At 34.8% G+C, this 26,865-nt stretch overlaps 1 protein-coding gene, 2 long non-coding RNA genes and 1 pseudogene across 6 annotated transcripts; 3 read left to right on the top strand and 1 right to left on the bottom strand.

Annotated features, from left to right (window-relative positions):
* Positions 1 to 1,370: 1,370 nt before the first annotated feature.
* Positions 1,371 to 5,428, top strand: LOC107957617 (probable alpha-amylase 2). Of its 3 annotated transcripts, none has more exons than XM_016893164.2 (13): positions 1,371 to 1,723; positions 1,830 to 1,917; positions 2,045 to 2,069; positions 2,567 to 2,604; positions 2,811 to 2,937; positions 3,024 to 3,250; positions 3,353 to 3,495; positions 3,594 to 3,706; positions 3,822 to 3,910; positions 4,088 to 4,210; positions 4,676 to 4,711; positions 4,806 to 4,904; positions 4,990 to 5,428. In XM_016893164.2, exons 2-13 carry the CDS (start codon positions 1,900 to 1,902, stop codon positions 5,182 to 5,184), a joined length of 1,233 nt encoding a protein of 410 aa, XP_016748653.1. In that variant the 5' UTR covers positions 1,371 to 1,723; positions 1,830 to 1,899; the 3' UTR covers positions 5,185 to 5,428. The 3 variants fall into 3 exon arrangements, with proteins under 3 accessions (XP_016748653.1, XP_016748651.1, XP_016748652.1); XM_016893162.2 differs by having other exon boundaries at positions 1,407 to 1,726; XM_016893163.2 differs by having other exon boundaries at positions 1,601 to 1,726; positions 1,824 to 1,917.
* Positions 5,429 to 5,980: 552 nt separating this feature from the next.
* Positions 5,981 to 7,884, bottom strand: LOC121229012 (uncharacterized). Its single transcript, XR_005926428.1, has 3 exons — positions 7,407 to 7,884; positions 6,365 to 6,463; positions 5,981 to 6,253 (listed from the first exon to the last, which is right to left on the bottom strand). It is a non-coding gene; the product is annotated as an uncharacterized lncRNA (long non-coding RNA).
* Positions 7,885 to 18,171: 10,287 nt separating this feature from the next.
* LOC121229011 (uncharacterized) lies at positions 18,172 to 21,181 on the top strand. Of its 2 annotated transcripts, none has more exons than XR_005926427.1 (2): positions 18,172 to 19,031; positions 20,946 to 21,181. It is a non-coding gene; the product is annotated as an uncharacterized lncRNA (long non-coding RNA). The 2 variants fall into 2 exon arrangements; XR_005926426.1 differs by lacking the exon at positions 20,946 to 21,181 and adding an exon at positions 19,230 to 19,711.
* Positions 21,182 to 23,911: 2,730 nt separating this feature from the next.
* On the top strand, positions 23,912 to 26,817 carry LOC107957620 (enoyl-CoA hydratase 2, peroxisomal-like; annotated as a pseudogene).
* The last annotated feature ends 48 nt before the right edge of the window (positions 26,818 to 26,865 follow it).

Here is a 26,865-nt window from a genome sequence, read left to right as displayed (position 1 = left end):
ATATGCCCAACTATGTTTGGTATATAACAGCGGGTGGCAAACCTTGGTCCCAAAAGAAGGCTGCCGCTGCCCACATATATGACTCCTAGAGGGAGTATGCTTTTTCCTATTAAAATATTAATTTTTGGTTAAATATAGTTCAATTGAGATTTCTGTTATTTTCTCTATAAACAAAGAGCATTAGCTAGGTTAAATTACGCCATTCACTTAGAGGTTACTCTGTCAAAATATAGCGAAATTATTCCACACAGAGTAATTGGTTTTTGACCCTAAAAAGTTTTCACATGTTTTCATTTCATAAATAGAACCCACACTTGGTAGGGATTAACAAAGAAGATTAAGAGATTAAAAGCTATGAATGACCTATTTTACTTATTCAAAAAACACAGGTATAATTCAAATAAAAATATTTATGGCTATAAATATAACAAAGATTCGATTTTATAAATTCTTTTAAACTTTCCCTATCCTACAAACATGTTTTCTAAACCGTATTTTGTCATTTCATCAATTGAGAAAGAACTTAATGGCTAACTTTGGCAGCTACAAAGTGGCGTCTAAAACTTCGACAAGCCTAATTCCAATCAAACAGAATCTAGAGGAAACCTTGTGAGGGTACGTTGAATGTTTCCAAACTGCAACTTAGGAGGTCAATTAGCTAAATGATGAATGGGCCATTCAAGCTTTCATTTCGAGAGCTAAGCGCATGCCACTTAGATACGTGCTAACTGATGCACAACGAACTAGACTTTATCAACTCTATAAGAAAGCCACGAGGTATTTTGAAGTAGAAAAGGCTCAGTTTGCTACGTAAAATATTGAGCGGGCTAATAAGAATCGAAGAAAAGACAAATAGAGATGACCCGATAAAAAGTCGGACAAAACTAGCTAAACGAGTGATAGTAGATTTGCTAAGGAACAACCTTCGTAGGAAAAAAAATGAGAACCATTATGCAAACAGGAACGAATCATTTAAATAAATTTTCATACATCAATCTAGAGAAAAAATATATTATCACCTAAATATTATTTTATTTTATTTTATTTTAAATGATATATTTAAAATAATTAATTTAAATGTTTATTTATAACTGGTCCAAAATATTAGACTTGTAGTTTGATTTATGATTCACGTGCTTTTTTTTTTATAACTCATAGAAATTAAAAAAAATAAATGTGGAGGTTAATACGATCAATTGCATTAGAAAAAAAATATTTAAATTAGTAAATTAAAAAGAATCAAGCTGGTTATAACTATTGGGCATCCGAACCATTTATCTGAGGCTCAGCCAACCCAGCTAGCCATGACAGCCATGCAAATATTTTAATACTTGCGAGATTCCTTAACCTTCAAGGCTTCCTCTCAGATGTTGAAATCGAACTGACCTGACTCACCAACTCGTGCTGTCCCGCCCCTCCGCTGTTTGCCGTTGAAATTATATGAATATATGCTCTCCCATAATCCCATTCCAAAAAAGTTGATTCCATTTCTGTTAATTCATTACAGACCCTCCTCCACCCACCACTTCCCTTTCCTTCCTTTCTGCCAAATTCTGAAACATGTGGTGGTGAATGACGATTTCTATATTCCCTCCATCATTTCCCCTTCTTTTATTGCGTGATTCCATTTCCCATTCTTCCTTCTCTTTATACCCCCGCCCCTAAACTCCATACTATCTACGCTGCGATCGCCTGCAACTGCAACCTCACTTTTGCTCGCTTCGTAGTATACTCTCTTTTCTCCTTCCCTTCCCTGTTTAATTTCTTCCTTCTTTTTTATGTTAACTGAATTTGAAGTTTATAAAACTTGGACTTGTTTACGGATGCAGGGTAAGCTCACACTGCTCCATTTTCAGCACGATCCAGCGTCAAACTTAGGCCGCTACCTGTTGGCTTATTATGGGTAACACCAATAACGTAATTGCCTTCCGCCACTTCTTGCTCTTTTCTTTTTTTCCTTTTGAACATGCTTTCTTTTTTTTTTAAAACTTAAAGCTATCATATACTATAATTTCCTCTGATATCTCGCTTTGTTGAAATGCAGGGTCCGGAGGAAAGCACTGATCTTGGTATGCTGTTCTTCTCCTTTGCTTATATGTTGCTTTTTTCTTTCTGTTCTTTGGTTGTTTAATGTTTATCCTACTCTGAATTTATGATTTGGATTTTGGAGTTCCTGCTAGTCCTGGATTAGAGCTGGAATTGTATAGTTTTCTTTTTTTTTTTCTTGTTCATATGCTTGTTTGTTTGTATATCAAGACAGCAAAACTAACAATATTAAGCTGATGAACATCTCAAGTATAATATGCAGTGTCTTACTTTTTAGTTATACTAATTGAACAGAAAAAAAAAATGAACCAATTTCAATTAAATTTGATAAGCATGCATGGTCTACGACTTAAAGGCATTTATTTTGTGAATACTAACTTAGGGCCTCTGAGGATTATTTTGTGATACAATTGTATTAATGATATCTTAAGATGAAGAACTGGTGGGTTTTGTTCCTTATCTAAAATGAGTTATAAAGTAGAAAACTGCTTCTAAACTATGCTTTTGGATTTAATTTCAGGTGCAGTGTTGCGAAATGGAAGAGAAATCCTTTTGCAGGTAAAGGAGACAATTTTGGTCATTCTATTTTATAGGAACTTGGAGACTTTGTTAAGTTCATGAATGTTTAAAGGTTTTCTATGTGTGGACTGATATCATTACTCGTCTAGGAATGGTCTTCTCTGTTTCGAAGTTACCATGTCACTCTAAAGTGGAATATGGAATAGTTGCATAAAAATCCTCATATTTCTTTATTTGTTCAACAGGGTTTTAACTGGGAGTCTCACAAATATGACTGGTGGAGAAACTTAGAAAGGAAAGTTCCTGACATTGCCAAATCTGGGTTTACATCTGTATGGTTGCCACCAGCATCTAACTCCTTTTCACCTGAAGGTTAGAGGAAAATTTTCTTCAAAGCACAAACTAGTTTCTAGTCAATTATCCTAAATGTCTGATCAGCTATCCTCGTCTTATTACAGGGTACCTTCCCCAAAACCTTTATTCACTCAACTCTTCATATGGGTCTGAGCAGTTGTTGAAAGCATTACTCCAAAAACTAAAGCAGTACAAAGTTAGATCAATGGCTGACATAGTAATCAATCATCGTATTGGAACTACTAAAGGCCATGGAGGAATGTATAACCGTTATGATGGAATTCCACTTGCGTGGAATGAACATGCTGTCACATCTTGTACTGGTGGACTGGTATAAAGCTATTCATAAAAGTCTCTTTGCTGCTTTACATCGTGTGCTGGCGGACATATACTGCAATGTAAGACTTAATTTTTACCTCAAAATATATCTCAGGGTAACAGAAGCACTGGAGACAACTTCCATGGGGTTCCAAATATTGATCACAGCCAACATTTTGTTCGTAAGGACATCATAGGGTGGTTGAAGTGGTTACGTAGTGTTGGCTTCCAAGATTTTCGCTTTGATTTTGCAAGGGGGTAATAACAATGCTGCACTAGTATAGGTTATTACTGCCTCTAAAAATTCTCTGCTTTTCATCACATCGTATTCATATTGCTGCACTGTTTTGCCTCAGTTACTCAGCAAAATATGTCAAAGAATACATTGAAGGAGCAAAGCCTATATTTTCTGTCGGAGAATATTGGGATTCTTGCAACTATAATGGACATGGATTAGACTATAACCAAGGTAATGCACTTGATCTGTTTTTCATACCTGAGATCTTCTGTAAAAGATATCCGACTTGGTTTTCATTGATAAATCTATCCATATATTTACATTGTATTTACAACCTTTACCGCAGATAGCCATAGACAAAGGATCGTTAATTGGATTGATGCCACGGGACAGCTCTCGGCTGCATTTGACTTCACAACCAAGGGGATTCTTCAGGCATGATCCAAAGCATAATATTACTATGTACCAAGAGAAAGGAACCACGTTTCAGTCTATTGTGGCACCATATTCATTCTCCTGATGTTTTTTATGCCATAGTCTTCAAAGGAACTGAGATTTTTATGTTTTTTTTTTTCAGTTTCTTTTGGAATTTACTTATTTGTAACTTTGCAGGAAGCTGTAAAAGGGCAGTTCTGGCGTCTGCGTGACCCTCAAGGAAAGCCACCAGGTGTAATGGGGTGGTGGCCCTCAAGGGCTGTCACATTTATCGATAACCATGACACAGGCTCAACACAGGTACAACAAATTTCTTGATGCTGCAAGTAATTCTTGCATACGATGATTGTGAGGGTAACATAGGAGCAAGTAATTCTTGCATAATGACATGATATGCTTTTTCAAGTCTTGATTTGGGATCCGACTTTTTTAAAGTTTGCTTTAGCTGGGCTGTATTTTGGTCTATTTTAACTGACTTGAAATGATGCCCTTCCAATTTTGAAAAACATCTACAGTCCAAAGAAAACATGTAAATAATCTTTACATGTTTTTGCTTAAATAGATTCACAGTTCTGAGAAATCTTAAAGTATGAAAGTGCAGAAATACCAATCTGGTACTTCACTCCTTGAAGCGATAAGCCTGAATTGGTAGTAAGATATTCTTTGTGCTAAATGTTTGAAGTAAGAAGTATTTATGGTAAATTTCAAAACCTGTATCTTCCCAATCTGGAATCTAATCACTTGTCAATCGTTTTATTCTTGCAGGCTCATTGGCCTTTCCCCTCAAATCATATTATGGAGGTATGAGTTGATGTTTGCATCAGAATTGCCCGTGAACTAGTTCCTGATATATATAAATACAGTGCATGACTCCATGCGTTCCTACTTCCTACAGGGTTATGCATACATACTTACACATCCAGGAATACCAACAGTTTTTTACGACCACTTTTATGACTGGGGCAATTCCATTCACGAACAAATTGTCAAATTGGTACGATACGCAACACGACCATGAATTTCCAGGAAAACATTTTCCGTTGAATGTTTGTTTAAAGATTTCGTACGCGTGTATGCAGATGGACATTCGAAGGCGTCAAGATATTCACAGCCGGTCATCTGTCAGAATTCTGGAGTCCCAACACAACCTGTATTCTGCAATTATTGCAGAAAAAGTATGCATGAAGATTGGGGATGGTTCATGGTGTCCAACTGGCAGAGAGTGGGCACTTGCAACCAGCGGACATAGATATGCAGTGTGGCAAAAGCAATGATTCTTCAACCTTATTTCCTTCCTTTCATTGTTAAATCCCTTTGGTAATGGGGAATAGGTGCAAGGCATCCTACTATAGCAATCAAGCATGATGGCTACTGCTTACATTTTACATTAAATAAAGCCATTCCATCTCCAAATCTGCATTGGAAAGTATTATTGGTGATCCTTAATTTGTATGTCCCCGATAATTAGTGACTGCATTTACCATCAATAAAATTATAGAGCATCTTTAATTTGTGTTACATTTTTGTTTCCTGATGTTGACACGCATCTATTCAAGCATGAAAGTAATCATAAAATTCTTGTAAAAGACAAGGAAAATGGCATGGAAGTTAGGTCCCATAGAATGTGAGAAAGTGAGAGAAATGTATTATATCGGACAAATTGATGTACAAGTTCACATTAGGCTGCAGAAAGCACCAGCAAATGATAAGGAAACCCTGTATACATATAATATAATATTAAAAAATGCTGATCTTTTCACTTAGAAATGATTATATGGATCCAACCCTGCATATATACTTAATTTATTAGACCGAATGACAAACGATGGATGAAACTGCTCCATGCTTGCTTATGCTAGTTGAGCTGAGATATGCATCTTATGAATGGGCTCCAACAACTAGGGAATGCTAGATTGATATATACACATGCATATAGATAGATGATATATATATGAATGTATGTATGTATGCATGTATATTTGGAGTATTTTGACCAATCTATGGATGAGTAGCAGGTAAGAGGCAGCTTAAAAGTGAGATGTGGAGTAGAGTCCGAGTCACATGGCAATAGAGCTGGAAAGAGACTCACTTGTATCATCAATCATAACCATATATATATAAATATATGGTCATCGCCACCATCATTCATGTTTTTGAAACTAAATAACATAAAAATACAAAGAAAAATTCCTTCCCCACCAAATATTCCTGTCTAACACAACATGACAACTTTCTGCAATATTTTATGGGTTGCCTTGCCTGCCTAACACCCCTTGTCCCATACACAACATATCACTATCCTTCCTCTCTCTCTCCCTCACGTGACATACACTGCATCAAAATCTGTCCATCATCCAAAAACTATTCTTAAATATAAATTCAAATCTCTTTAACATCTGCAATTTCTTTATCTATATGTTCGCAATCTCAAAAAAAGAAAACTCTTTCTTTTACCTTTAAATTTCCCATTTTGAATTATCTCAATCATCACCTTCTTTAGCTTTATCCAATGTTTTCCCTTCGAACTCAACTCAGCTCCATTTTTGGATAAACCTGCAACCAAATGTCAGAAGATGAGACTACCAACTTTTGCCTACATACTGCATACATATACATGCATTTGTATAGTATATAATGTAAAGATTCCAACTACTTATACCACTATAAACAAAAAAAAGGTAGGGCAACATGTTCACAAGAAAAAAAAAAGAAAAATAATGATGAGGTGCATGAGAAAGTATGATAATTGCATGAGAATTGAGAGGTGGTCCGCATGCATCAAAAGTGAATTGAAGGGTTTTAGCTTTGCTTTGCTACAGCCAATAATCATGGATGCATGGCCTCAAAAAGATAACATATATGTGCTTTTATTAATTTATGGTAAAAGGAATATGAAATTAATTAGTACTAGTGTTAATAACTTTATATTATTTATGAACTGATTTTGTCGTCTCTCTCTCTTTTTAATGGAATTTTGTTTTGTTGTCTCACTTCAGTGATCCAAATTATCATTTATAAAAATCATAGCTATACAGATGCATTTCTTTCACTAAAACTAAAAATATAATGAAATTAATGCCTGAATAAACCATAAAGAAGAAGATTTATTTTGTTACAGAAAGGCATGGGTTTTGAGTATATAAAAATCGTAGATATATAAAAATTTATGTAATAAATAGATTTATAAAAAAAATAATGAGGGTTTATAGATAGATAGTAATAAAATTAATGCCTGCCTAATAAACCGCAAAGAATGAAGATTTAATTTGTCAAAGAAGGCATGGGATTCGAGTATATTCTCACTTTCTTGTGTCCTCTCAGAAGCAACGTGAGCATTCTAGAATATTATGGCCACTATACATGCAAATTGCCCTACACTGCAAAAGACTTTAGGATTCCATTTTAGCTATGGTGAAATGGAATTTTTAAAGAATATTCTATTTTAATGGAATTTTGAATGTGGTTATATAACATTTAATGAGATGGAATTACTCACATTAAATCACCATTTCAGCACAGTCGCACGTCTCGTTGAAGCTTTAGCTTGCTTATAGGGGTAATAGACAGAAATTATGCTACTATAAGTCTTAACCTTCAAACTGCACCCTGAAATGGCAATTCAATGAAATAATTAGACGCTTTGGTATTACTTTACACCTTTTTGGGCACCCAGCTGCAATTTGCAAAAACGGATCCCATTGTCCCCACAATCGCACCCTAGAGAGGAAAGCAAAAGTATAAGAGAATAAAAGTTGACACTTGAAATTGCACAGAGCGCAGGGAACAAAGCACATCAACTTTTTTCCCCAGCAAAAGCTTGGAGGCATTCAACTAAAGGAGAATGGAAAGTTATTTGTGTTTCTTCATTTTCTAACGTCGAAATTTTGACATGTTATCAAGTTTTCAATAATGCTTTTTAGATATGGCGTTTGAGTGACGGTTCAACGCATCATCATGTATATGTATAGTTTACAGCTATGGCGCACAGCTGGTATACTTAATGGCTGGATTGAGCAGTATTCGCCGTCTAACTTGCAACTTGTTTTTTTTCCCCGATATAACATGCTAATCGCAAGAACTATGAATAGTATATACACTAATGGAAATGTAAAGAAATTACCGGTTACCACTCGATAGGATTGAATTTTTTTAAAAAAAAATCAATTTCGAGTCAAGAAGAGTTCTTATTTCGAATATAGTCGACTTCAATTTTAGTGAAAATTCAAATTATCCTGAGATAATTCTGAATATACTTATATATAACATTATTGATGATAAGTATCAATAAAAGAGGAGAATGATGGTGATGCAAAGAGGGTCAATTCACTTAAACTGGCCAAGAGTAAAAGAAAGACAAGAGGAGAAAGAAAATTGCTATGAAGGTAAGGAAGGTTGAATGCAGGAAGCAAGTAGGATGATACTGAGGAAGAATATCTCTTTCTCTTAGTTGTGGAGGGTACTTATTGGAGGAGGAGCCCTTATTTGGTAATGGTGACGTGGCTAGTTGGTTGCCATCACAGAGTGCATGGGAGACGTACTGTAACATCCCGTAGACGGGCTTGGAAGTTTTGGCGTCGCAAGTGAAGGGTTCGCTAGTGTTCTGGCAAATTGGGTGTTCGCCAAGGTTTTGGCGAGTTGGGGGTTCGCCAAAAAAGCATTAGCAAGGGGATTTGCCAGTAGCAATGTATGCCTGAAAAGGTGGTAAGGGATTCATTAGATCCATTACCAAGTTGGGTTCACCAGTTTCTCTATGAGGTAGGTCTGCTAATGTGATGTGAGTTGGTGTTCGCCAGTCTTGTTGCAAACTGTGGTTCGATAATCAAAGATACAATTAGACTCGAATTAGGAAATAAAGATTTAGTGTATCTAGGAATACTTTACATGCAAGTAATAACTTTCGTAAGTCAAGTAGGGTATCCAAAGATTTTCAGGACTCTTAGGTCTATAAATACGACCCTTAATTCTATGAATTCTTCATTGAATATTCTGTCGTCAAATTTTCTGATCTAAATTCAGTTCGTAGCTATCAAGGTAAGCCTCTATCTTGTTGAGTGTGACTGTCCAAGTTTGCATTGCATGAATTTTGTATGTCTTGTTCTGTTTAAGTAAATTGTATGTGTTTGTTGTGAATCAGCCGAACCATCTACCTGTTGTTCCAATAGGGTCAGAAGCGTGTAAATTATTGTACTAAAAAATCACACAAAGTTCAATTCTCAGGGAAGAGAGGTGGATCACATGGATCTCTTAAATACCAAGTCTTTCCTTAGACAGAATATCCCTTCTATAGTAATTTAATAGCACAATTAAATACTACTATTATACCCTCAAATATTGAAAGAAAAATAGGACAAGAAAGAACACAAGAGATTTAACGAGGTTCGGTAAATTATACCTACGTCCTCGGGCACTAACACCAGATGATAACTTTACTATCTCCAAAGTATTACAAACAAATAGAATTCCTTAAGAATTCTCAAATGGGAGAAGAGAGAAAACTAAGAGAGAAAGATTGGTTGGGATGAATTGAAATGAGAAATGAGAAGGCCTATTTATAGTTGAGGTTTAAGGACCAAACAATAAATAGCCCATTATCTCAAGGACCAAAAAAAATTATCCCATGCCACTTTTTTCAAAGTCAACTTTAGGGTGCTAAACTTGCACCACTTTGTATTGTTTGCCATTAATGTTGTCTCCCATTAATGTTAACAATCTCCACCTTGAAGATTTGATTAGGATAATCACATCTTTACACACTTCCTTCAACTCCCCAAATTTGATAAAGCTATCTTTTGTAGTGCCTACAAATGCGCTCTCGAACGCCATACACCTGAAGGTGCTCAAATTCTCAAGATGTTAATCAAGTTCAAACAATGATTAAACTTAATTGTTGTTACCACCTTGGTCATCATATCTGCGGGATTATCTGCTATCGGAATCTTCTGAAGTAGAATTTTTCCTTTTTCAAAGACTTCCCGCACAAAGTGATATCTTACGTCGATATGCTTGGTTCTTGAATGATAGACTTGATTTTTCGCTAAATGAATAGCGCTCTGACTGTCACAATATAAACTTATGTGACTTTGAACAACTCCTAAGTCTTTCAACAATCCATTAAGCCAAATAGCCTCCTTAACAGCTTCTGTAACTGCCATATATTCTGCCTCTGTAGTAGACACAGCTACTGTAGACTGTAAGGTAGACTTCCAACTTACTGGGGCTTTCGCAAGAGTAAACAGATACCCCGTAGTTGAACGACGTTTATCTAAATCACCAGCAAAGTCGGAATCAACATATCCAACTACAAACTGACCAAGTGCTTCATCCTGTTCAAAAATTAAACCAACATCTACGGTTTTTCGAAGATACCGTTGAATCCATTTCACAGCTTGCCAATGTCCTTTTCCAGGATCATGCATATACCTGCTCACAACTCCAACAGCTTGTGAAATGTCAGGCCTCGTACACACCAGCGCATACATCAAACTCCCAACTGCATTAGCATATGGGACTTTCGCCATATATTCTCTTTCTTCTTCAGTTTTCGGAGATAATTGAGCACTAAGTTTCAAATGAGAAGCAAGTGGGGTACTTACATGTTTTGTGTTTTCATTTACACCAAAACATTGTAATACCTTTTTCAGATATTGCTTCTGATTCAAACAAAGCTTGCCTCTCTGTCTATCTCTACTTATCTCCATGCCGAGAATCTTCTTGGCCTCACCTAGATCTTTCATCTCGAACTCTTGATTCAACTGAGCCTTCAGCTTATCTATCTCTTTTTGGCTCTTCGAAGCGATTAACATATCATCAACATACAAGAGTAGATAAATGAAAGATCCGTCATGCAGCTTCTGCAAATACACACAATTGTCATATTTGCTTCTTGTGTACTTCTGCCTTCTCATAAAGCTATCAAATCGCTTGTACCACTGCCTCGGGGATTGCTTCAATCCATATAGCGATTTGTTCAGCTTACAAACCCAATTTCTACCACCAGCATCTGTGTATCCTTCGGGCTGAGTCATATAGATCTCCTCTTCTAACTCACCATGCAAGAAAGCCGTCTTAACATCAAGTTGAGCTAGCTCCAAATTCAACTGTGCTACCAAGGCCAACAAAATTCTAATGGAGGAATGCTTCACAACAGGGGAAAATACATCATTGTAGTCAATTCCCTCCTTCTGAGCGTAGCCTTTAGCTACCTATCTTTCCTTGTAGCGAATATCCTTCTTGCTAGGAGATCCATCTTTCTTTGCGAATACCCACTTGCATCCGATTGCCCTTTTACCTTTCGGTAATTGCGCCAACTCCCAAGTATTGTTCTTCCGGAGAGACTTCATTTCTTTATCCATGGCGCTTTTCCATTTATCACTTTCTAAGCTTTGCATTGCTTCTTGATAAGTGATAGGAATATCATCAACAACGGGAAGGGCGTAGGCCACCATATCAGTAAATCGAGCAGGTTTACGAATTTCTCTCCGTGGCCTTGCAACTGCAACTGGTTCTGGTGTACTTAGTGGTTCTTGGGTCAGAACCTCTTCAACCTCTAATTCCTCCATTGTGGCTGGAGAATTAGACTTATTAACTGGGCAAATCCCCATCTGCTCAAACTCCACCTGTTTTGGAGTACACTCCACCTGCTGTGGAGTATTGCTCGTCTGAATATCTTTATCTGCTACCTTTTTCAATGTGGCAGATTCATCAAAGGTAACATCTCTGCTACAGATCATTTTCTTTGTGCTTAAGCACAAAAGACGAAATCTCTTCACTCCAGAAGTGATTCCCATAAAGAGAGCTTTCTTTGCCCTCGGATCTAACTTTGACTCCTTCACATGGTAATATGCAGTGGTTCCAAACACATGTAAGGAATCATAATCTGTAGCCGGTTTTCCAGACCATACCTCCATAGGAGTTTTTCTTTCTAATGCAGATGATGGCAAACGATTAACAAGATGGCCAGCGTATGTCACAGCCTCAGCCCAAAATTGCTTGCCCAACCCAGCATTAGACAACATACATCGAACTTTCTCCAGCAATGTTCGATTCATACGCTCTGCCACTCCATTCTGTTGTGGTGTATCCCTAACTGTGAAGTGTCGAACAATACCATACTCTTGGCACACATCGAAGAACGGATCACTTTTATATTCCCCTCCATTGTCCGTCCTAAGCCGCTTGATTTTCTTGCCAGTCTGGTTTTCGATCATATTTTTCCATTTAAGAAAAACTCCAAAGACTTCATCTTTAGTTTTCATGGTATACACCCAAACTCTTCTGGAAAAGTCATCAACAAAAGTAACAAAGTAGTGTTTTCCTCCCAACGAAGGTGTTTTGGAAGGCCCCCACACATCTGAGTGAATATATTCCAAAATACCTTTTGTATTATGGATAGTAGTGCCGAATTTCACTCTCTTTTGCTTTCCCAGAACACAGTGCTCACAAAATTTTAATTTGCAAGCCTTTGCACCTTTCAACAATCCTTGCTTTGCCAGAATTTGCAAGGATTTTTCGCTGGCATGTCCCAACTTCATATGCCACAACTGCATTGAGTCCAAGTTTTTGTTACCGGAAGCTGCAGCGACTGCTCCAATAACTGTACTACCTTGGTAGTAACACAAGTTATTTTTCCTGATGCCCTTCAATATCACAAGTGCGCCAGATGTCACTTTCAAAACCCCATCTCTCATAGTAACAACTGAACCATTAGATTCCAAGGCTCCCAATGAGATGAGATTTTTCTTCAAACTGGGCACGTACCGAACATCAGTCAGAACTCTGGTTGATCCATCTTTATTCTTTAATTGGATTGAACATATCCCAACAGTTTTACAAGCATTGTCATTGCCCATATAAACAACTCCTCTATTTAGTTCTACTAAATCAGAGAACCACTCCCGGTTAGGGGACATATGATAGGTACAACCCGAATCCAATATCCACTCATCTAAATGGAACGACGATGATGATGCAACCAGTGATAGTTCAGAGTCACTAGTATCATGCTTAGCAACACAAGCATCTACAGCAGCTTTTCCCTTATTCTTCAGCTTTGGACAATTTTTCTTCCAGTGGCCTTTCTCATGACAAAAAGCACATTCATCTTTCCTGAGTCTGGACTTTGACTTTGATCTCCCCTTTTGAGTTTTCTTCCGAGTGTATGAACGACCTCGGACTACTAAAGCTTCTGTATCTCTGATTGAGTTTTTCTGTTTGTCCTTCTTTCTCTGTTCATAACTGTATAAGGCCGCACAGACTTCGCTCAAAGATATATCACTCCTGCCATGAAGTAGAATAGTTTCTAGGAACTCAAACTCCTCAGGAAGTGACCCCAACAGCAACAAAGCCAAATCTTCATCTTTGAATGTCTCATCCATATTCAGCAAATCAGTGACTAACTGATTAAATTTGGAGATGTGATCATTCATTGTGGTACTTGGGACGTATGTGAAGCGAAACAGTCTTTTCTTCAAGTGGAGCTTATTTTGACTGTTTTTCTTCAAAAATTTTTCTTCAAGTGCCACCCACAACTTATTTGCAGAAGTCTCCTTTGAAAAAGCATACCTCTGCTCTCGAGAAAGGCATGATCGAATTGTGCCACATGCCAACCGATTGATCGCCTTCTAATCTTTCTCCTGTACATCATCTGGTTTCTCTTCATCAATGGCAATGTCTAGACCCTGCTGAAAAAGGGCATCTAGAACCTCACTTTGCCACATACCAAAATGGCCCGTGCCATCAAAGATCTCCACGGCCAATCTTGCATTTGCAATTGCCGGTCTTGTCCACATGGACGATGTTGAAGCTCCTACACCGACCGTTTTCTCCATAATCTTTCAATATACCTAAGGAAATCTTTTCTGATGTGGAAGATCAGTTCAAACTGCAACCACAGAGCATACTACGATTAACCTTCGGCTCTGATACCATTTGTTGTTCCAATAGGGTCGGAAGCGTGTAAATTATTGTACTAAAAAATTACACAAAGTTCAATTCCCAAGGAAGAGAGGTGGATCACATGGATCTCTTAAATACCAAGTCTTTCCTTAGACAGAATATCCCTTCTATAGTAATTTAATAGCACAATTAAATACTACTATTATACCCTCAAATATTGAAAGAAAAATAGGACAAGAAAGAACACAAGAGATTTAACGAGGTTCGGTAAATTATACCTACGTCCTTGGGCACTAACACCAGATGATAACTTTACTATCTCCAAAGTATTTCAAACAAATAGAATTCCTTAAGAATTCTCAAATGGGAGAAGAGAGAAAACTAAGAGAGAAAGATTGGTTGGGATGAATTGAAATGAGAAATGAGAAGGCCTATTTATAGTTGAGGTTTAAGGACCAAACAATAAATAGCCCATTATCTCAAGGACCAAAAAAAAATTATCCCATGCCACTTTTTTCAAAGTCAACTTTAGGGTGCTAAACTTGCACCACTTTGTATTGTTTGCCATTAATGTTGTCTCCCATTAATGTTAACACTACCAGCAAGGATAAAGGCAAAGCTAAACTTGTTTAAGTTTCTCTGTTTTCCAGTGAGTGGTCTGGAATTATTTGGAATATGTTAACTATCATGTTGTTTAGTTTATACTGATATTTTTTTTTAAGAATTATGTTTTTGAAACAAGTTTCAAAGGCAAGTTTTCTAAAAAGACATGTTTTAAAGTTATGAACCTCTATTTTCAAATACAGTTTGAAAATATGATTTTTAAAGCACAGTTTTGTGCATGCTCCTATGCGAGATAAGTTTTTAAAGAACCTCCATTTTCAGTGACAAGTTATATATGTATCAGCGAAGCTCCCCACACGAACTTAAGTGACAAGCTGAGTATTAGTAAAGCTCCATATGTGAGCTTAAATGATTGTTCTCCTCAGTGAGTCTAGCTTTATATGTGAGCTAATGTGGTTTGTCTCAAAGTGTGTGCTCTTCTACGAGCAAGGTTGGATTATATCCAATGAGACAAAGTGACAAACCAATCTTGTAAGACAGACTCTGTTCGTAAGTGATGGTGCACCTCAATGAGCTCAGCTCTATGCGAGCTAGTGTGATATGTCTCAAAGTGTATGCTCCTCTGCGGGTTCTGTTGGATTATATCCAACTAGACAAAGTGACGAGCCAGTCTTGCGACCTAAGGCAGACTTTGCTCATAAGTGTGAATCGATCTTATGACCTAAAGCAAACCCTATTCAAAGAAAAGGTTTTTCTAAAAAGTGCAAGCTGACTTCACAATTTTAGGGTGAACCCAAACTCAATTTTCAAAGGTTTTTGATAAATGAAATAGGCCTCACGATTTTAAGGCAAGCCCTGCCAAGTATGTTTTAAGAAAAGGCTAATGAGTTTTCAAAACTGTTTTACAAAGTTATGTCTTCTGACAGAATGTACGAACTGGCTCTCACAACCTCACCCGCGAACGCAGCATGCGAAACGTTTTCAAGACTAAAATTTCTTTTTTAAAAAAAACTTTGTTTCTAAAACATATCCTAACGTTTTTTATTGTTCGTCGAGTTCACAATGAACTCACCAACTCCTCTCTTACTTCTTCTCAAGTAAGTAGGTTGCAAATTAGCATTGGCAAGGTCGATGATGTGGCAAGGAACACTTCTAAGTAAATGTTGGCGAACCTGGGTTAAAGGCGATGAGATTATTGTGTTATGGGTTTAAAATTAAATGTTATATTTCTGAATTTATGAATATGACAATATTATTTGAAGTTTAGATTATTTAGTTACGTTTAAATTCTCAGTACATTGATTTGCGAACCATGTTTAAAGTGCTTGTTATTTCATAAATAAAGTTGATGTTATCCATGTATGAGAGTACTGTGTTTTATTTACATGCAAGTTAGATTTATGATTAAGGTTTATTGCATGGTGCGTGCCATATTTACATGCATACCCTTAACTCTGTGATCCCATAAATGTAAGCAATCCTGTGTAAGTGATGCGAACCTTGATTTCGTTCGTACCCTTATTATGATTATTTTATTACATGCGAACCACTAGTAAGATGCGAACCTTATTGAAATATAATAACCCTTGCATTCATGTTCCTTATGATTGCAAAGTCTGTTTATTTGCAAAAGCATGATATATCTGCGAACTGCTCATATTTAGCACACCTGTTCCTTTGTATGTAATACTATGATATATCATGTGCTTTGCGAACTTATTTTAATTGTTGCTAAGTGAACTCTTGTATTATGTGATTTCATGCGAAATCTGATAAGTATGTGAGCCTATGCTTAAACTGAACTGGGAATTTATATATTTTCTTGTTATGCAAACTATGTTGTTGTTTGAAAAGTCTAAGTTGTGTTGCGAACTCTTAAATATATTGTAATGAAGCATGTGAACCTACTTATGTTTGTTTGTGAAGCTTGTATGTTTGCTTTTTGTTATTGCTATTGTGTTTTAAGTTAGCGCAACTTTTGTTAAGACTTAGGTGGTGATGGAGGTTAGATTGGAATTCAATGAGGAGCCATTTCAATGGCTAATGTAATTTGTTAAATTTGAGCCAAAACTTTTAAACTAGGTTTAAGGTGTTACGCGTATGTAATGGAGCACACTTTATAATTATGTAAAAGCAATACGAAATTGTCATACTCAAGTAGACTCTAGATATCCTTAGAATGATTGTTCACACCAAAAGTAGGTGGTCTGATTGTAGTAGCAAGTGGCTTGATGTTGGGAATGTTCTTGCTATCAACGAGTGATCTCATGGGAGGTGACTTGTCCGGGAGGTTAGGCAGTCAATGACTTTTCGAAGTATAGACGGTGAAGAGTTATCTATAGATGCTTTTTCGATGTTCTCTTAGACTTTCACGTGTCCAGCCCAAGCGAGAGTATAACAATAGTCCCTCTTAGTCAAAAAGTAGGTTAAAAAGTCACCTATATATCTTTAGATATTCCTACTAGTAAGTTGCACGGGAGGGGAAACAAATAAGAGGTGCAAATGGCTCTGGAGTTGGAAATGAATAAAATCACCATATCAAATCAGGCCGAAATAACCGTTTCCGTCTCTACTATCCTTCATCAAAACAAACGAAATTAAACAACATAAATTACCAATCCATCTATATGGAATATAGTCATGTAAATAAGAGTGGTTCAGGTTTCATTTGGTTGACCAGTGCCTCAAAACATTTGATAGCAAAACCCTGAATTAATAAACGTTATACTTGTATTCTAATATCAAAAAAGGCACAAACAAGCATGCACATGGAAGAAAAAGAAGAGAAACATGAATCCCAGTGGGAACACAAGGTTGAAGGAGTTAGCTCAGAGGAGAAAATGCAGTCATATTATAATTGTATCGAGATAGCTAGGGTTTATCATTTAATGGCATTGCTAACATGTTTGATAGTCTGATAATAGGTCAAAAAAGGAATGTGGAGTTTGAAGTTTAAAGCTTCTTCTACAGTGTGTGAGACCTAGGATTCCACACTTAGTGCTGTAATTTCTGTAGGGACCCCATGAATTGGAAACTTAAGATAAGTTGGGCTCCCTTTCCATCATCAGGTTTGCTTAAAAGCTGTATGATCTGACTCGAAAAAAAACCCATTGAAAATTGAAAGTCGTCAGATATTTTAGTTTACAAACTGAAAATCAGAGAGGCAAAGTAACCACGGGGGACCAGTCAACACCAGTGAATTCAGTGAACGATGTTACACTTTGATAATGGAAGTTACTATTCCAAGAAGGAAACAAAGTCCATAAATACTTGATAATGAAAGAGACTCGTGAGTTGTGAGTGATATCCATATTCATCTAGAAGCAGTAGCCAGCAAGGAATTAAAAGTTACCGTTCAATTCCCTCCAATTAAACCCCCAATGGAATGGTTTTTCTAGGTGTCATCTTCTCAAAGAAACGAATATGACTGGATTTGACCATTGGGTGGAGCGTGGCTTATCCATAGAGATAAACGTTATATACAATCCCCCCAATAAAGTGAATACAACTATAAATGGAGACATCATGTGTTATGTCATTAAAACCCACTAATTATTATGCTTAAGTAACTAGTTCTCTCTCTCAACACCTGCAATAGTTCAATTCACTCTCCATGGGTGGTGACAGTTGGACTGGCCCCCTATTTGCCCTTCTAAAAGATGAAACGGTTAGGGTCAAAGTTGTAGTAAAGCCCATGTTTTTCCCTCCAAATACAAAGCTGCATCTGAAACCAATTTTGCTTTACTTTTGTCATTATTTGGTCAGTGTATAAGGAGGCTATGTTTCATCATAGACAAGGGGGGGGGGGAGGGGGGAAGGGTGTGGGGGACTAGTGGGGAGGGTGGCAAGAAAAAACTGAACGGAGGGTGTGGGTTTTTTTCACCAGTAACGAGGGGAAGCTAGACAAGGAGAGAATAACCCCATGATGATGATCCTTCTAAAGATGCTCTCCTTATACGGGGAATGAACCATCCAATCTGATTATTACATTTTTTATCTTTTTTCAGACTGAAGCTCCACCTCCTCCTCTTCCTCTTCTTTAAATAGGAGAACCTATCAACCCTAGCTCTTATTGTCATTTACACTCTTTCCTCTTTCCCTCCTCTCCGGTGCAACCCAAGGACTGTTTCTTTGCTTTCATGGGAGGTTTGGCAAAGGGCTTCTTACAGAGTTCATTGGCATTCTGTCCACCTCGCACTATCATAGAACAAGTCCTTCCTTTTCTTCTATGGTCTTTCATGGAGGTGGGCATACTGCCAACTGAGCTCTGTTGGCTTCTCTTTGTAAAACTCTTGTGATGCGTTATTAGTTTCTTCATGCTTTTCTCTCCTTTGGAAAAAAAAGTTCCAGTTAAAACACCACGCATAGACTATGATTATCTTCATCCACACACATATATATTTATGTTTTACTCTTTTGTATTCTATTTTTCCGGTGATGAATGATGGCGTTGTTGCAGTTTCTTACCCTTTTAGTTTCTAGTTATCTACTAGCCAGGTGAACCTATACAAGCTTTACAATTTTATCTTGCAAAAAAAAGTAAATATGGTGGTAAGAATAAATAATTTACCATATATATGTTTGGTACTTTCATTTCATCATTCTTCTAACGTTTGCAGGGTTTTGATTGCAGCAGTTGTACCGACTCCTGAGGTCAAAGGAGGTGAGCAACATTCTATTATTTCTTATCGAATTTGATCGTATTCTATAACCTTTCTTGATCTCCTTTGAGGCTTCGGACTGTAAATTAAGCCTTTTTTTAGCGTATCCATTTTCTACTTTTCATTTTTTTTTCTTCCTTTAAGGCTTTACCTACCATTCAAATAGTACTTGAAGGCTTTCTTCCTTTTTTGGTTTGCAGTTGAGGTATCTAGGGTTTTATCAGCCTCTTTTGTTTGTATTTATCCCAGTCAGTAAAGATCTATGATTGGAACCATTTATGAAGGTAGAAGGCTATATGTATGTGTACGTTGAATTGATATTAAAAATCCAAGTAAACCCCAGCGTAATTATCATCAAAATCCAAAGGCCAGAAATAAGAAGATTTTGTCAGAGTTTCAGGAGAGACCCTAATGATGACTCTATTGAAGGTTTTGTAACTTAGCTTTTTTGTTTATTGAAAAACAGCTGTCTGATACTGTATTGTAGTGCATATAGACAATCATTTAGAATAATTAATTATCAGGTTACTCATTAAGAAAAAATTTATGTCCATGGCCTCATGCATGATTGCCACAATGTCCTTTATGAACTCATTTACAGTAATTAAACCATTAGGGGCAGCTCCCTCAAACCTGAAAAGGTAGTCTTTGTGATTGAAATACTGAAAATCCTATTAATTTCTATTGAGTTTTCTTGACATTCCCATTAACTGATCCCACAGACGGTCTAGGAAAGCATCTAATATTCACCCAATTCAACAGTGGTAAATGAATAGCGATACTTATCCACTTCCTTTTCCTTTTATCTGTGAAGCTTGATGGTAAATTATTGAGGGTTCTTGAGGGTGGTCGGTAATTTTGGTCGTAGAAAACGGGATTTTGAGGGTAAAAAAACAAATATAGCTGGTGTAGGAATTGGAGGGTATTCATATTCATCAAGTCATCGTCGTTTTTGAGGTTAATAGGGTAGATATATGGGGCAAAATTAAGGTATATTTTTTGAAATGTGATTATCTAGAAAATTATTTTATAATATTTTTTTATATATAGGAAGATCTTAATTAAAATTCTAAAAAAAATTAATGTTTGGTTCATTAAGCATTTTCTTATAAATGTAATGATAATTTACGAATTTACTTTTATTAAATAAAAGGTAATATTTATGTTTTTAATTTTTATAGTAAACTTTATTCTTAACAAATATTTAATAATAAATTTTAATTAATAATTTTTAAATATATAATTTTAGTTAAAAGTAAAATTGTTTTGAATTTATCTTACATATATTTTCTAAATATAACAATGCATATGTAAAAGTATGGACATATAAGCTTATTTTGGAATCTCTAAGCAAAATTATAAAAAATTAAATCATAGAAATGTAAAATTAGAAGCGCTGTGACTTATAATTTTCACACAATTTAAATGGAATAATTTTTCTCATATTCTAAAAAAAATAGAAAAAAAATAAAATCTAAGGAAAAACTAGAAAGAAAGAAGAAAATAGTTTGTTTTTTCTTTTATATTAATATTTTAAACTAATATAAAATAGATTAATTTTATCTTAATATATTTTTAACTTTTTAATCTATATAAAAAAATTTACATATTCACCTTTTATGATAGAAATCATATTATCATATTTATCAACATATTAAACATTGAAATTATTCAAATCTAAAAATAATTATTACTTTTGATATTACTTAAGAGAGAAAAAAAATGCATCTAGTGGAGTGTGCATTTAATACCCTTCATTCAACTCTTAAAATCATTATTTCTCTTTTATAATGTTTTATATATCTTCAGTTATTAATAGTGTGTTTAATTAATATATTTTTGTGGTTAAATATAATGAATTTTAAATATAGATGTTATTAATTTTGACTTTTTTAATGGTATTTGTTTTTCTGTAGGTAGATGCAATATATGTTTTGTTGGTAAATAAGCTGAAATATGAAATCTGGGCATGAACTATAGAAACAAGATTTGGCGCCACATCAATTTTGATTTTAGGATTTAAGTATATTTTTATAGTTATTTTTATTTTATTTTTTTAAATTTTATTTGTAAAGATATTTTATTAATAGTTTGATTAGTTTAATTAATTAATTAAATGTTTAGTTTGATGTTAGAAGAGTTAATCAAGGAAGGGAAATCTTTTGCTTTTAAATATTTTTAGGTTTCTGTTTGCTTCAAATTATATTTGAGTTACTTTTGTTTAAAATGCTACTTTTTAGTTATTTATGTTATCGTTTTGTTACAAAGTGATCACTCTACAGTTAAATTTCGTTACCTCCCTAATAGCAGTCTTATGTGGCAGTCCAAATAATTTTTAAATTTTAACTTGGATGTTCAGTTTTTGAGATGAAAATAAGTTTTTAATTAAATAAATTTAATTTGGATTGCCACGTAGAATATTCAAGTTGGTATTTAGAACTCATTTGGATTGTCACGTAGGACTGTCGTTAGGGAGGTCATGAAGCTTAACAGTAGAGTGAACAAAATAATAACGTAAGTGACTAAAATGTAATATGAGACAAACAAAAGTAACAATTTTTATAGATTACCCTTTCTTTTAACAATTTCATCTATTATTAACTAAATTCATTAATCTAGCTAAAGGTAGATTGAAGATTGATTTTTAAATTATGAAATTCAAAAATTATATTGATATTTGTTTTTATGTTGGTATTTTTCTATTTTGAAACAGATAGGATCGCCTCTTAATATTGTTATTAGTGTTCCTTTAAGAAAAATCCTTTATTTGATGCTTGGAGTATTAATGTACGGTTGGTTAAAATTATTTTATCCGTAATTTTCATTTTACTTTAATCAAAGAGCAAGTTAATATTGTGCAGTTTAATTACTTTACGAGATAAAGCAATCTAACTTAAATGAGACACACAAATGAGTTTATTGATTAGAATTAAAAAATTAAATTGTAAGAGCTGCTATTAAGGTTGTTAGATTGATAAAGGGCTTTTCGGGGTTTGAATCTATTTCTTAATTACTTTAATTAGCTTATCATTGAATAAGAAAATATCCATTATCTATAATAATTACAAAATCGAAATGGACTTCATACCTGAACTTGGAGCTTTCATTATATAGTTTATTTTAATTTATTTCGAATTGTATTATTATTTAAATTTTGTTTACTTATTTTCGTAATAATTTTTTTTTTTAAATAAAAGGATGGAATTTTCCCATTATGTTCATTTTCGTCTTTGATTTTTTTAATAATTTTTTATTATACAATATAATTCATTGTGACGTTCGATTTTTAGGATATGGTTGTCCTATTTTTATCTTTTAAAAGTTTTAATTATTATTTTTTGTTATACTCTGTAACACCCCTATACTCGATTCGACCTAAGGAACTTGATATAGAAATATTATATTTGGTGCTAAAGTGATTTTGGCTAATCACTAATATACTTGAACATTAAAAAAAAGTATTCACTAAATTAACTTATATTTTAATCCCTACTACTTGGAACACACTTGATCTTCCTAAGTACATGTCATACAATTTAAAATTTTGAAACATACCCTTTTGGCACTTGGTAATGTGATGAGATGAATGTTCACAACCTCAACTACGACTCTTCAAAATTACTTTACCTACACGTTGAAAATAAACGCGTTAAGTCAATGAAGACTTAGTAAGTACCCATGATATTTAAATTCTATTAAATTTCTTAATTTTCAATATCTCATTTCTTTGTTTATTTATCATATTCATTTTAACTTTTTACTAAATTCAAAATTTAGTCCTTAAGTCCCCAAATCAACTTATAAAATTTACTACTCTTTTTATACATGTATCACATTTCACTGTTTAGTGCAAATTTTCATGATTTTCTCACTATTTCTTTCACAATTTATTTTTACATATTTAACTTACTACTCATTGTTTTTCTTATACTTCCTCAAATACATTCAAATTACTTACATCTTCACTTTACTAATTTAATATTTCAAACATGAATTAGAGATAAACCTTTACCTTGTAACGAAAATTGTTTACCTTTTTAGCAGAGGCCTAGTAGACTAAACAGAACACTTAAGATATACGGAACTAATACAGAGGTGCATTATTATGCACTATTAAACAGAGAGCACTAAAGTACTATACAGAGAGTATAAATGTGCTAATAATCGGAGAGCGTACTAGGATTCCTTAATGGCATACCACTAATATTCTAGTAGTTCTAATATCGTCTACTTGGGATATTAAAAAGTTAACCAAATTTCTTTTCTTTTTCTTTATATTACGATCCAAACATAGAGATTAGGATTTATATTTTAATTTGACATAATTTTGTTATTCTTTTATATTATCATTAGTTAGTCTAAATAATTGACATCTTTAACTATTTTAATTAAAAAGTTAAGGCATAATTTCTTCTAAAAAATACTCAATCTAATTTATCACGTTTTTTACTAGAATTTTTTTTTTAGGAAAAAAATATATTAATATTTTATTTGAAATAATTAAGGATAATAATTATTTGGATTGATTAATGTTATTTTAAAAGTAGAACATCAAATAAAGTCTAATTAAAATATAAAAAAGTTAAATTTCAAATGTAATTTGGAGAGGGGTTAAAACTGAAAATTTGCCATTTATCTTTTATAATGAAAAGGAAAAAGGCAATGTACACGTATTATGTAGGAAGGCCTCTTTTATTTAGAGTAGTGTAGATTTAGTTAACAAAATTTATAATATCATTGTTATTGGATCCCTGAAAGGCCCAAACCTAGACCAGACTCGATTGCTTGAACGAGCTTTAAGACAAATTAACAACTGGGACCCACTTCTATGTCAGTTCCATATTTATCCTCTGATTTAAATTAATATATTAATTCCATTTTACTCGTTCAGTTAACCAGCTTCAATCGTATACCCTTTTAATTGCATTGACCCTCATCCCCATCACATTACCCACCAATGTAATCTGTTAGCTATCCATAATCATCATCATCATCATCTTTGAGAAGTTCCCATGGCTGATAAATCTGCTTGCAACCCGGACCTCATTATTGCTCATAAATTCCCCGATGTATGTATCTCCTTCTCTTCAATGGATTTCACTGTTTTGTTATGTGTTTCTATTATTTGATCCTTATCCTAATATAGTTTGCAGACAACTTATGTTTATACTGAGAGGTACTGTTTTGTCCCCCTCCCCTCCCCGAAACTTAATATATAAGGGGCAATTTCCTTTTTGTTTGATCTGAATGACAATGATGTGTTTCCTCCTACACAGAGATGTAGCTGTCTATGCCTTGGGTGTTGGAGCATGTGGTAGGAACGCCGTCGATACTGACGAACTTAAATACGTTTACCATGAAAACGGACAGCAGTTTATCAAGGTTATACTTATACATCACTTGGATGGGTTTTTTTTTAAAGAACACCACTGTTCTTAATTGGCAAATGCGTTTATATTTGTTGTTGCGGTCTAGCTTAACTTGTTGTATTAAGGGTGAATTGAAATTGCATTTGAACTGCAAATGGGACGCCTAATCTGCCCAGAATTGAGTAAAAAAAAGAAACCCTTTTGTGTTAATCGATTAGGGGAGGAAGTGGAGTTGTCTTAATCTGCTCGTAACAAACCTTTGGTGCTTGTTTACTTATGGACATAACATAATACCTTTCCTAATTTCTCCTCCTCCGTCTCAGGTTTTGCCAACATTTTCTACTTTATTTTCACTTAGAGGTCTGCCACAACTTAGTGGTGTGCCTGGCTTAAAGTAAGTTCTTGGCCCGTGTCATTTACCCTGTCTTGTCTTTCTCAAAAATAATCCTGTCTCTCATTATCCCTTTGATTGATTTAAAAGATTTTAACAAATTGTTTAAAGCTTTTAAATATAAACACTTAACATTTCTAGGTTTTTTGTTTTAACAGGTTTGATAAACGTCTTCTGTTGCATGGACAACAATACATAGAAATACACAAGCCACTTCCTTCAAATGCCTCTGTAAGTCTATAATACTACCAATTGCTAACTCAAAATTTTATCTTAGGTTGAGGACTTCATTCTCTATTCTTTTAAAATAACATTTGGCACATAAATTCGATGCTGTACACTTAAGAGAATATTTGGTCTTCCTGCGGAAATTGTTTTGAAATTGCTGTTTATTACCAGAGTTAATTGTTGTTGTTATTAACTCTTCTTTTTTTCTTGCAGCTACTTAACAAGACAAACCATTGCAGGTTTCCATGACAAAGGTTTGTACTCATTACCTGAAATGATGTCAAGTAATTCGGGTGGTATTTGTCACCATGAAATCGAGTTGTTTATGGCAGTGTAAATCTGTTACTCTCGTAGTCTTTCGCTTTTTATTGATATTACTGTATTTAAAAGTGAACTTGTTAGGATAACAAGCACAAAGGAATTGGTTGTTGGTTGCTTCGGTATTTTGTTAACCTTGGGAAAACTGTAAAAAGTGAATAGAAAGAGAAGTCATATCTGCAAGTCTATTTCGAAAGGATAGTCTTGATGGTTTTTCCCCTCCCCTCTAAATATCAGGTAAAGCAGCAATACTTGAACTTGAAACCAGAAGTTATGAGAAAGAGTCTGGTGAACTATTAACCTTGAATCGGTAAGTTGTATTTCCCCACTATCTGATCTAACACTCTCATGCTGCAGTTTATTAATGTATAAATGAGTCTTCAGGACAAGTGTTTTTCTACGTGGTGCTGGTGGCTTCTCAGATCCATCTAAGCCCTTTACATACTCAAACTATCCAGTCAATCCGGCTTCAGCTATGAAAATCCCAAAAACTCAACCTTCTGCAGTATTTGAGGATTGTACCCAACCACCTCAGGCATGTAGCAACAATACTAGAATTTTACCCTAAGAGCGTTGATGTTTCTTTCAAAATAAAAGAAAAAAAGATATGTTTCCCAGTTAATTCTCTTTTTGTCCATATACTAAAAAGTCTGTGGATTAGTTTGATCTGGTATCAACTTCTGCTTCGACAGCTTGTGGTATGAGATGCTTTTTTATGATGACAAGCTTCTCCAGAAGTTTTGAACTACTATTTTTTGGCTTTGGCAGGCTTTATTGTATAGGTTATCCGGTGACTATAATCCTCTGCATTCAGATCCTATGATTGCAAAGGTCGCAGGGTTAGTTCATTACTTATGTTGAGGCTACTTATGTTGAGGCTATGGCTATTGGTTGCATTACTTGACACAGCTCCTTTGCATCCTAAACTTTTATACTGATTTATGCTTTCCCTATCCCATGTTCATAGATTTTCAAGGCCAATTTTGCATGGATTGTGTACCCTTGGGTTTGCAGTACGGGCTATCATCAAATGTATTTGCAGGGGACACCCAGATATGGTCAAAAGCATCTTTGCACGGTTCCTTTTGCATGTGTATCCTGGTGAAGCACTCATCACCGAGATGTGGCTTGAAGGCTTGAGGTACACTTCTTCTTTCTTTTTCTGATAATATTCAAGTGAACGGAGATCTGATGCTGGTGTTATAATCTGCAGGGTCATATATCAGGTAAAGGCGAAAGAAAGGAATCGAGCAGTGCTGTTAGGCTGTATTGACCTCCATCGATTAGCAGCTTCACTATAAATCAACTAGAAATCAACTTGATATATATCCGACTTGTGTTATAACTGCTGCTTCAAAGTGCAAACTTCATAATAGGAAACTTAATGAATGGAAAATTTGAAAATGAAGTTGAATTTCTTGAACTTATTGAACATCAAAGTCTGTTGGAATGTGATGTAATAAATACAAACCATTTCTTTTATGTTTGATTGGGGATGTTTTAGTTGTTAATTGTATTGACATGATCTTT

Source organism: Gossypium hirsutum, chromosome A05, assembly GCF_007990345.1.
Source record: "Gossypium hirsutum isolate 1008001.06 chromosome A05, Gossypium_hirsutum_v2.1, whole genome shotgun sequence".
NCBI lineage: Eukaryota > Viridiplantae > Streptophyta > Magnoliopsida > Malvales > Malvaceae > Gossypium > Gossypium hirsutum.
This window is presented reverse-complemented; position numbering and strand designations above follow the sequence as displayed.

Bases quoted from the DNA above. Each gene is read 5' to 3' on its own strand.
- LOC107957617 (XM_016893164.2), top strand. The intron at 2,605-2,810 runs GTAAAGGAGACA...TTTGTTCAACAG, and splicing joins GAAGAGAAATCCTTTTGCAG to GGTTTTAACTGGGAGTCTCA. The intron at 3,496-3,593 runs GTAATAACAATG...GTTTTGCCTCAG, and splicing joins CGCTTTGATTTTGCAAGGGG to TTACTCAGCAAAATATGTCA.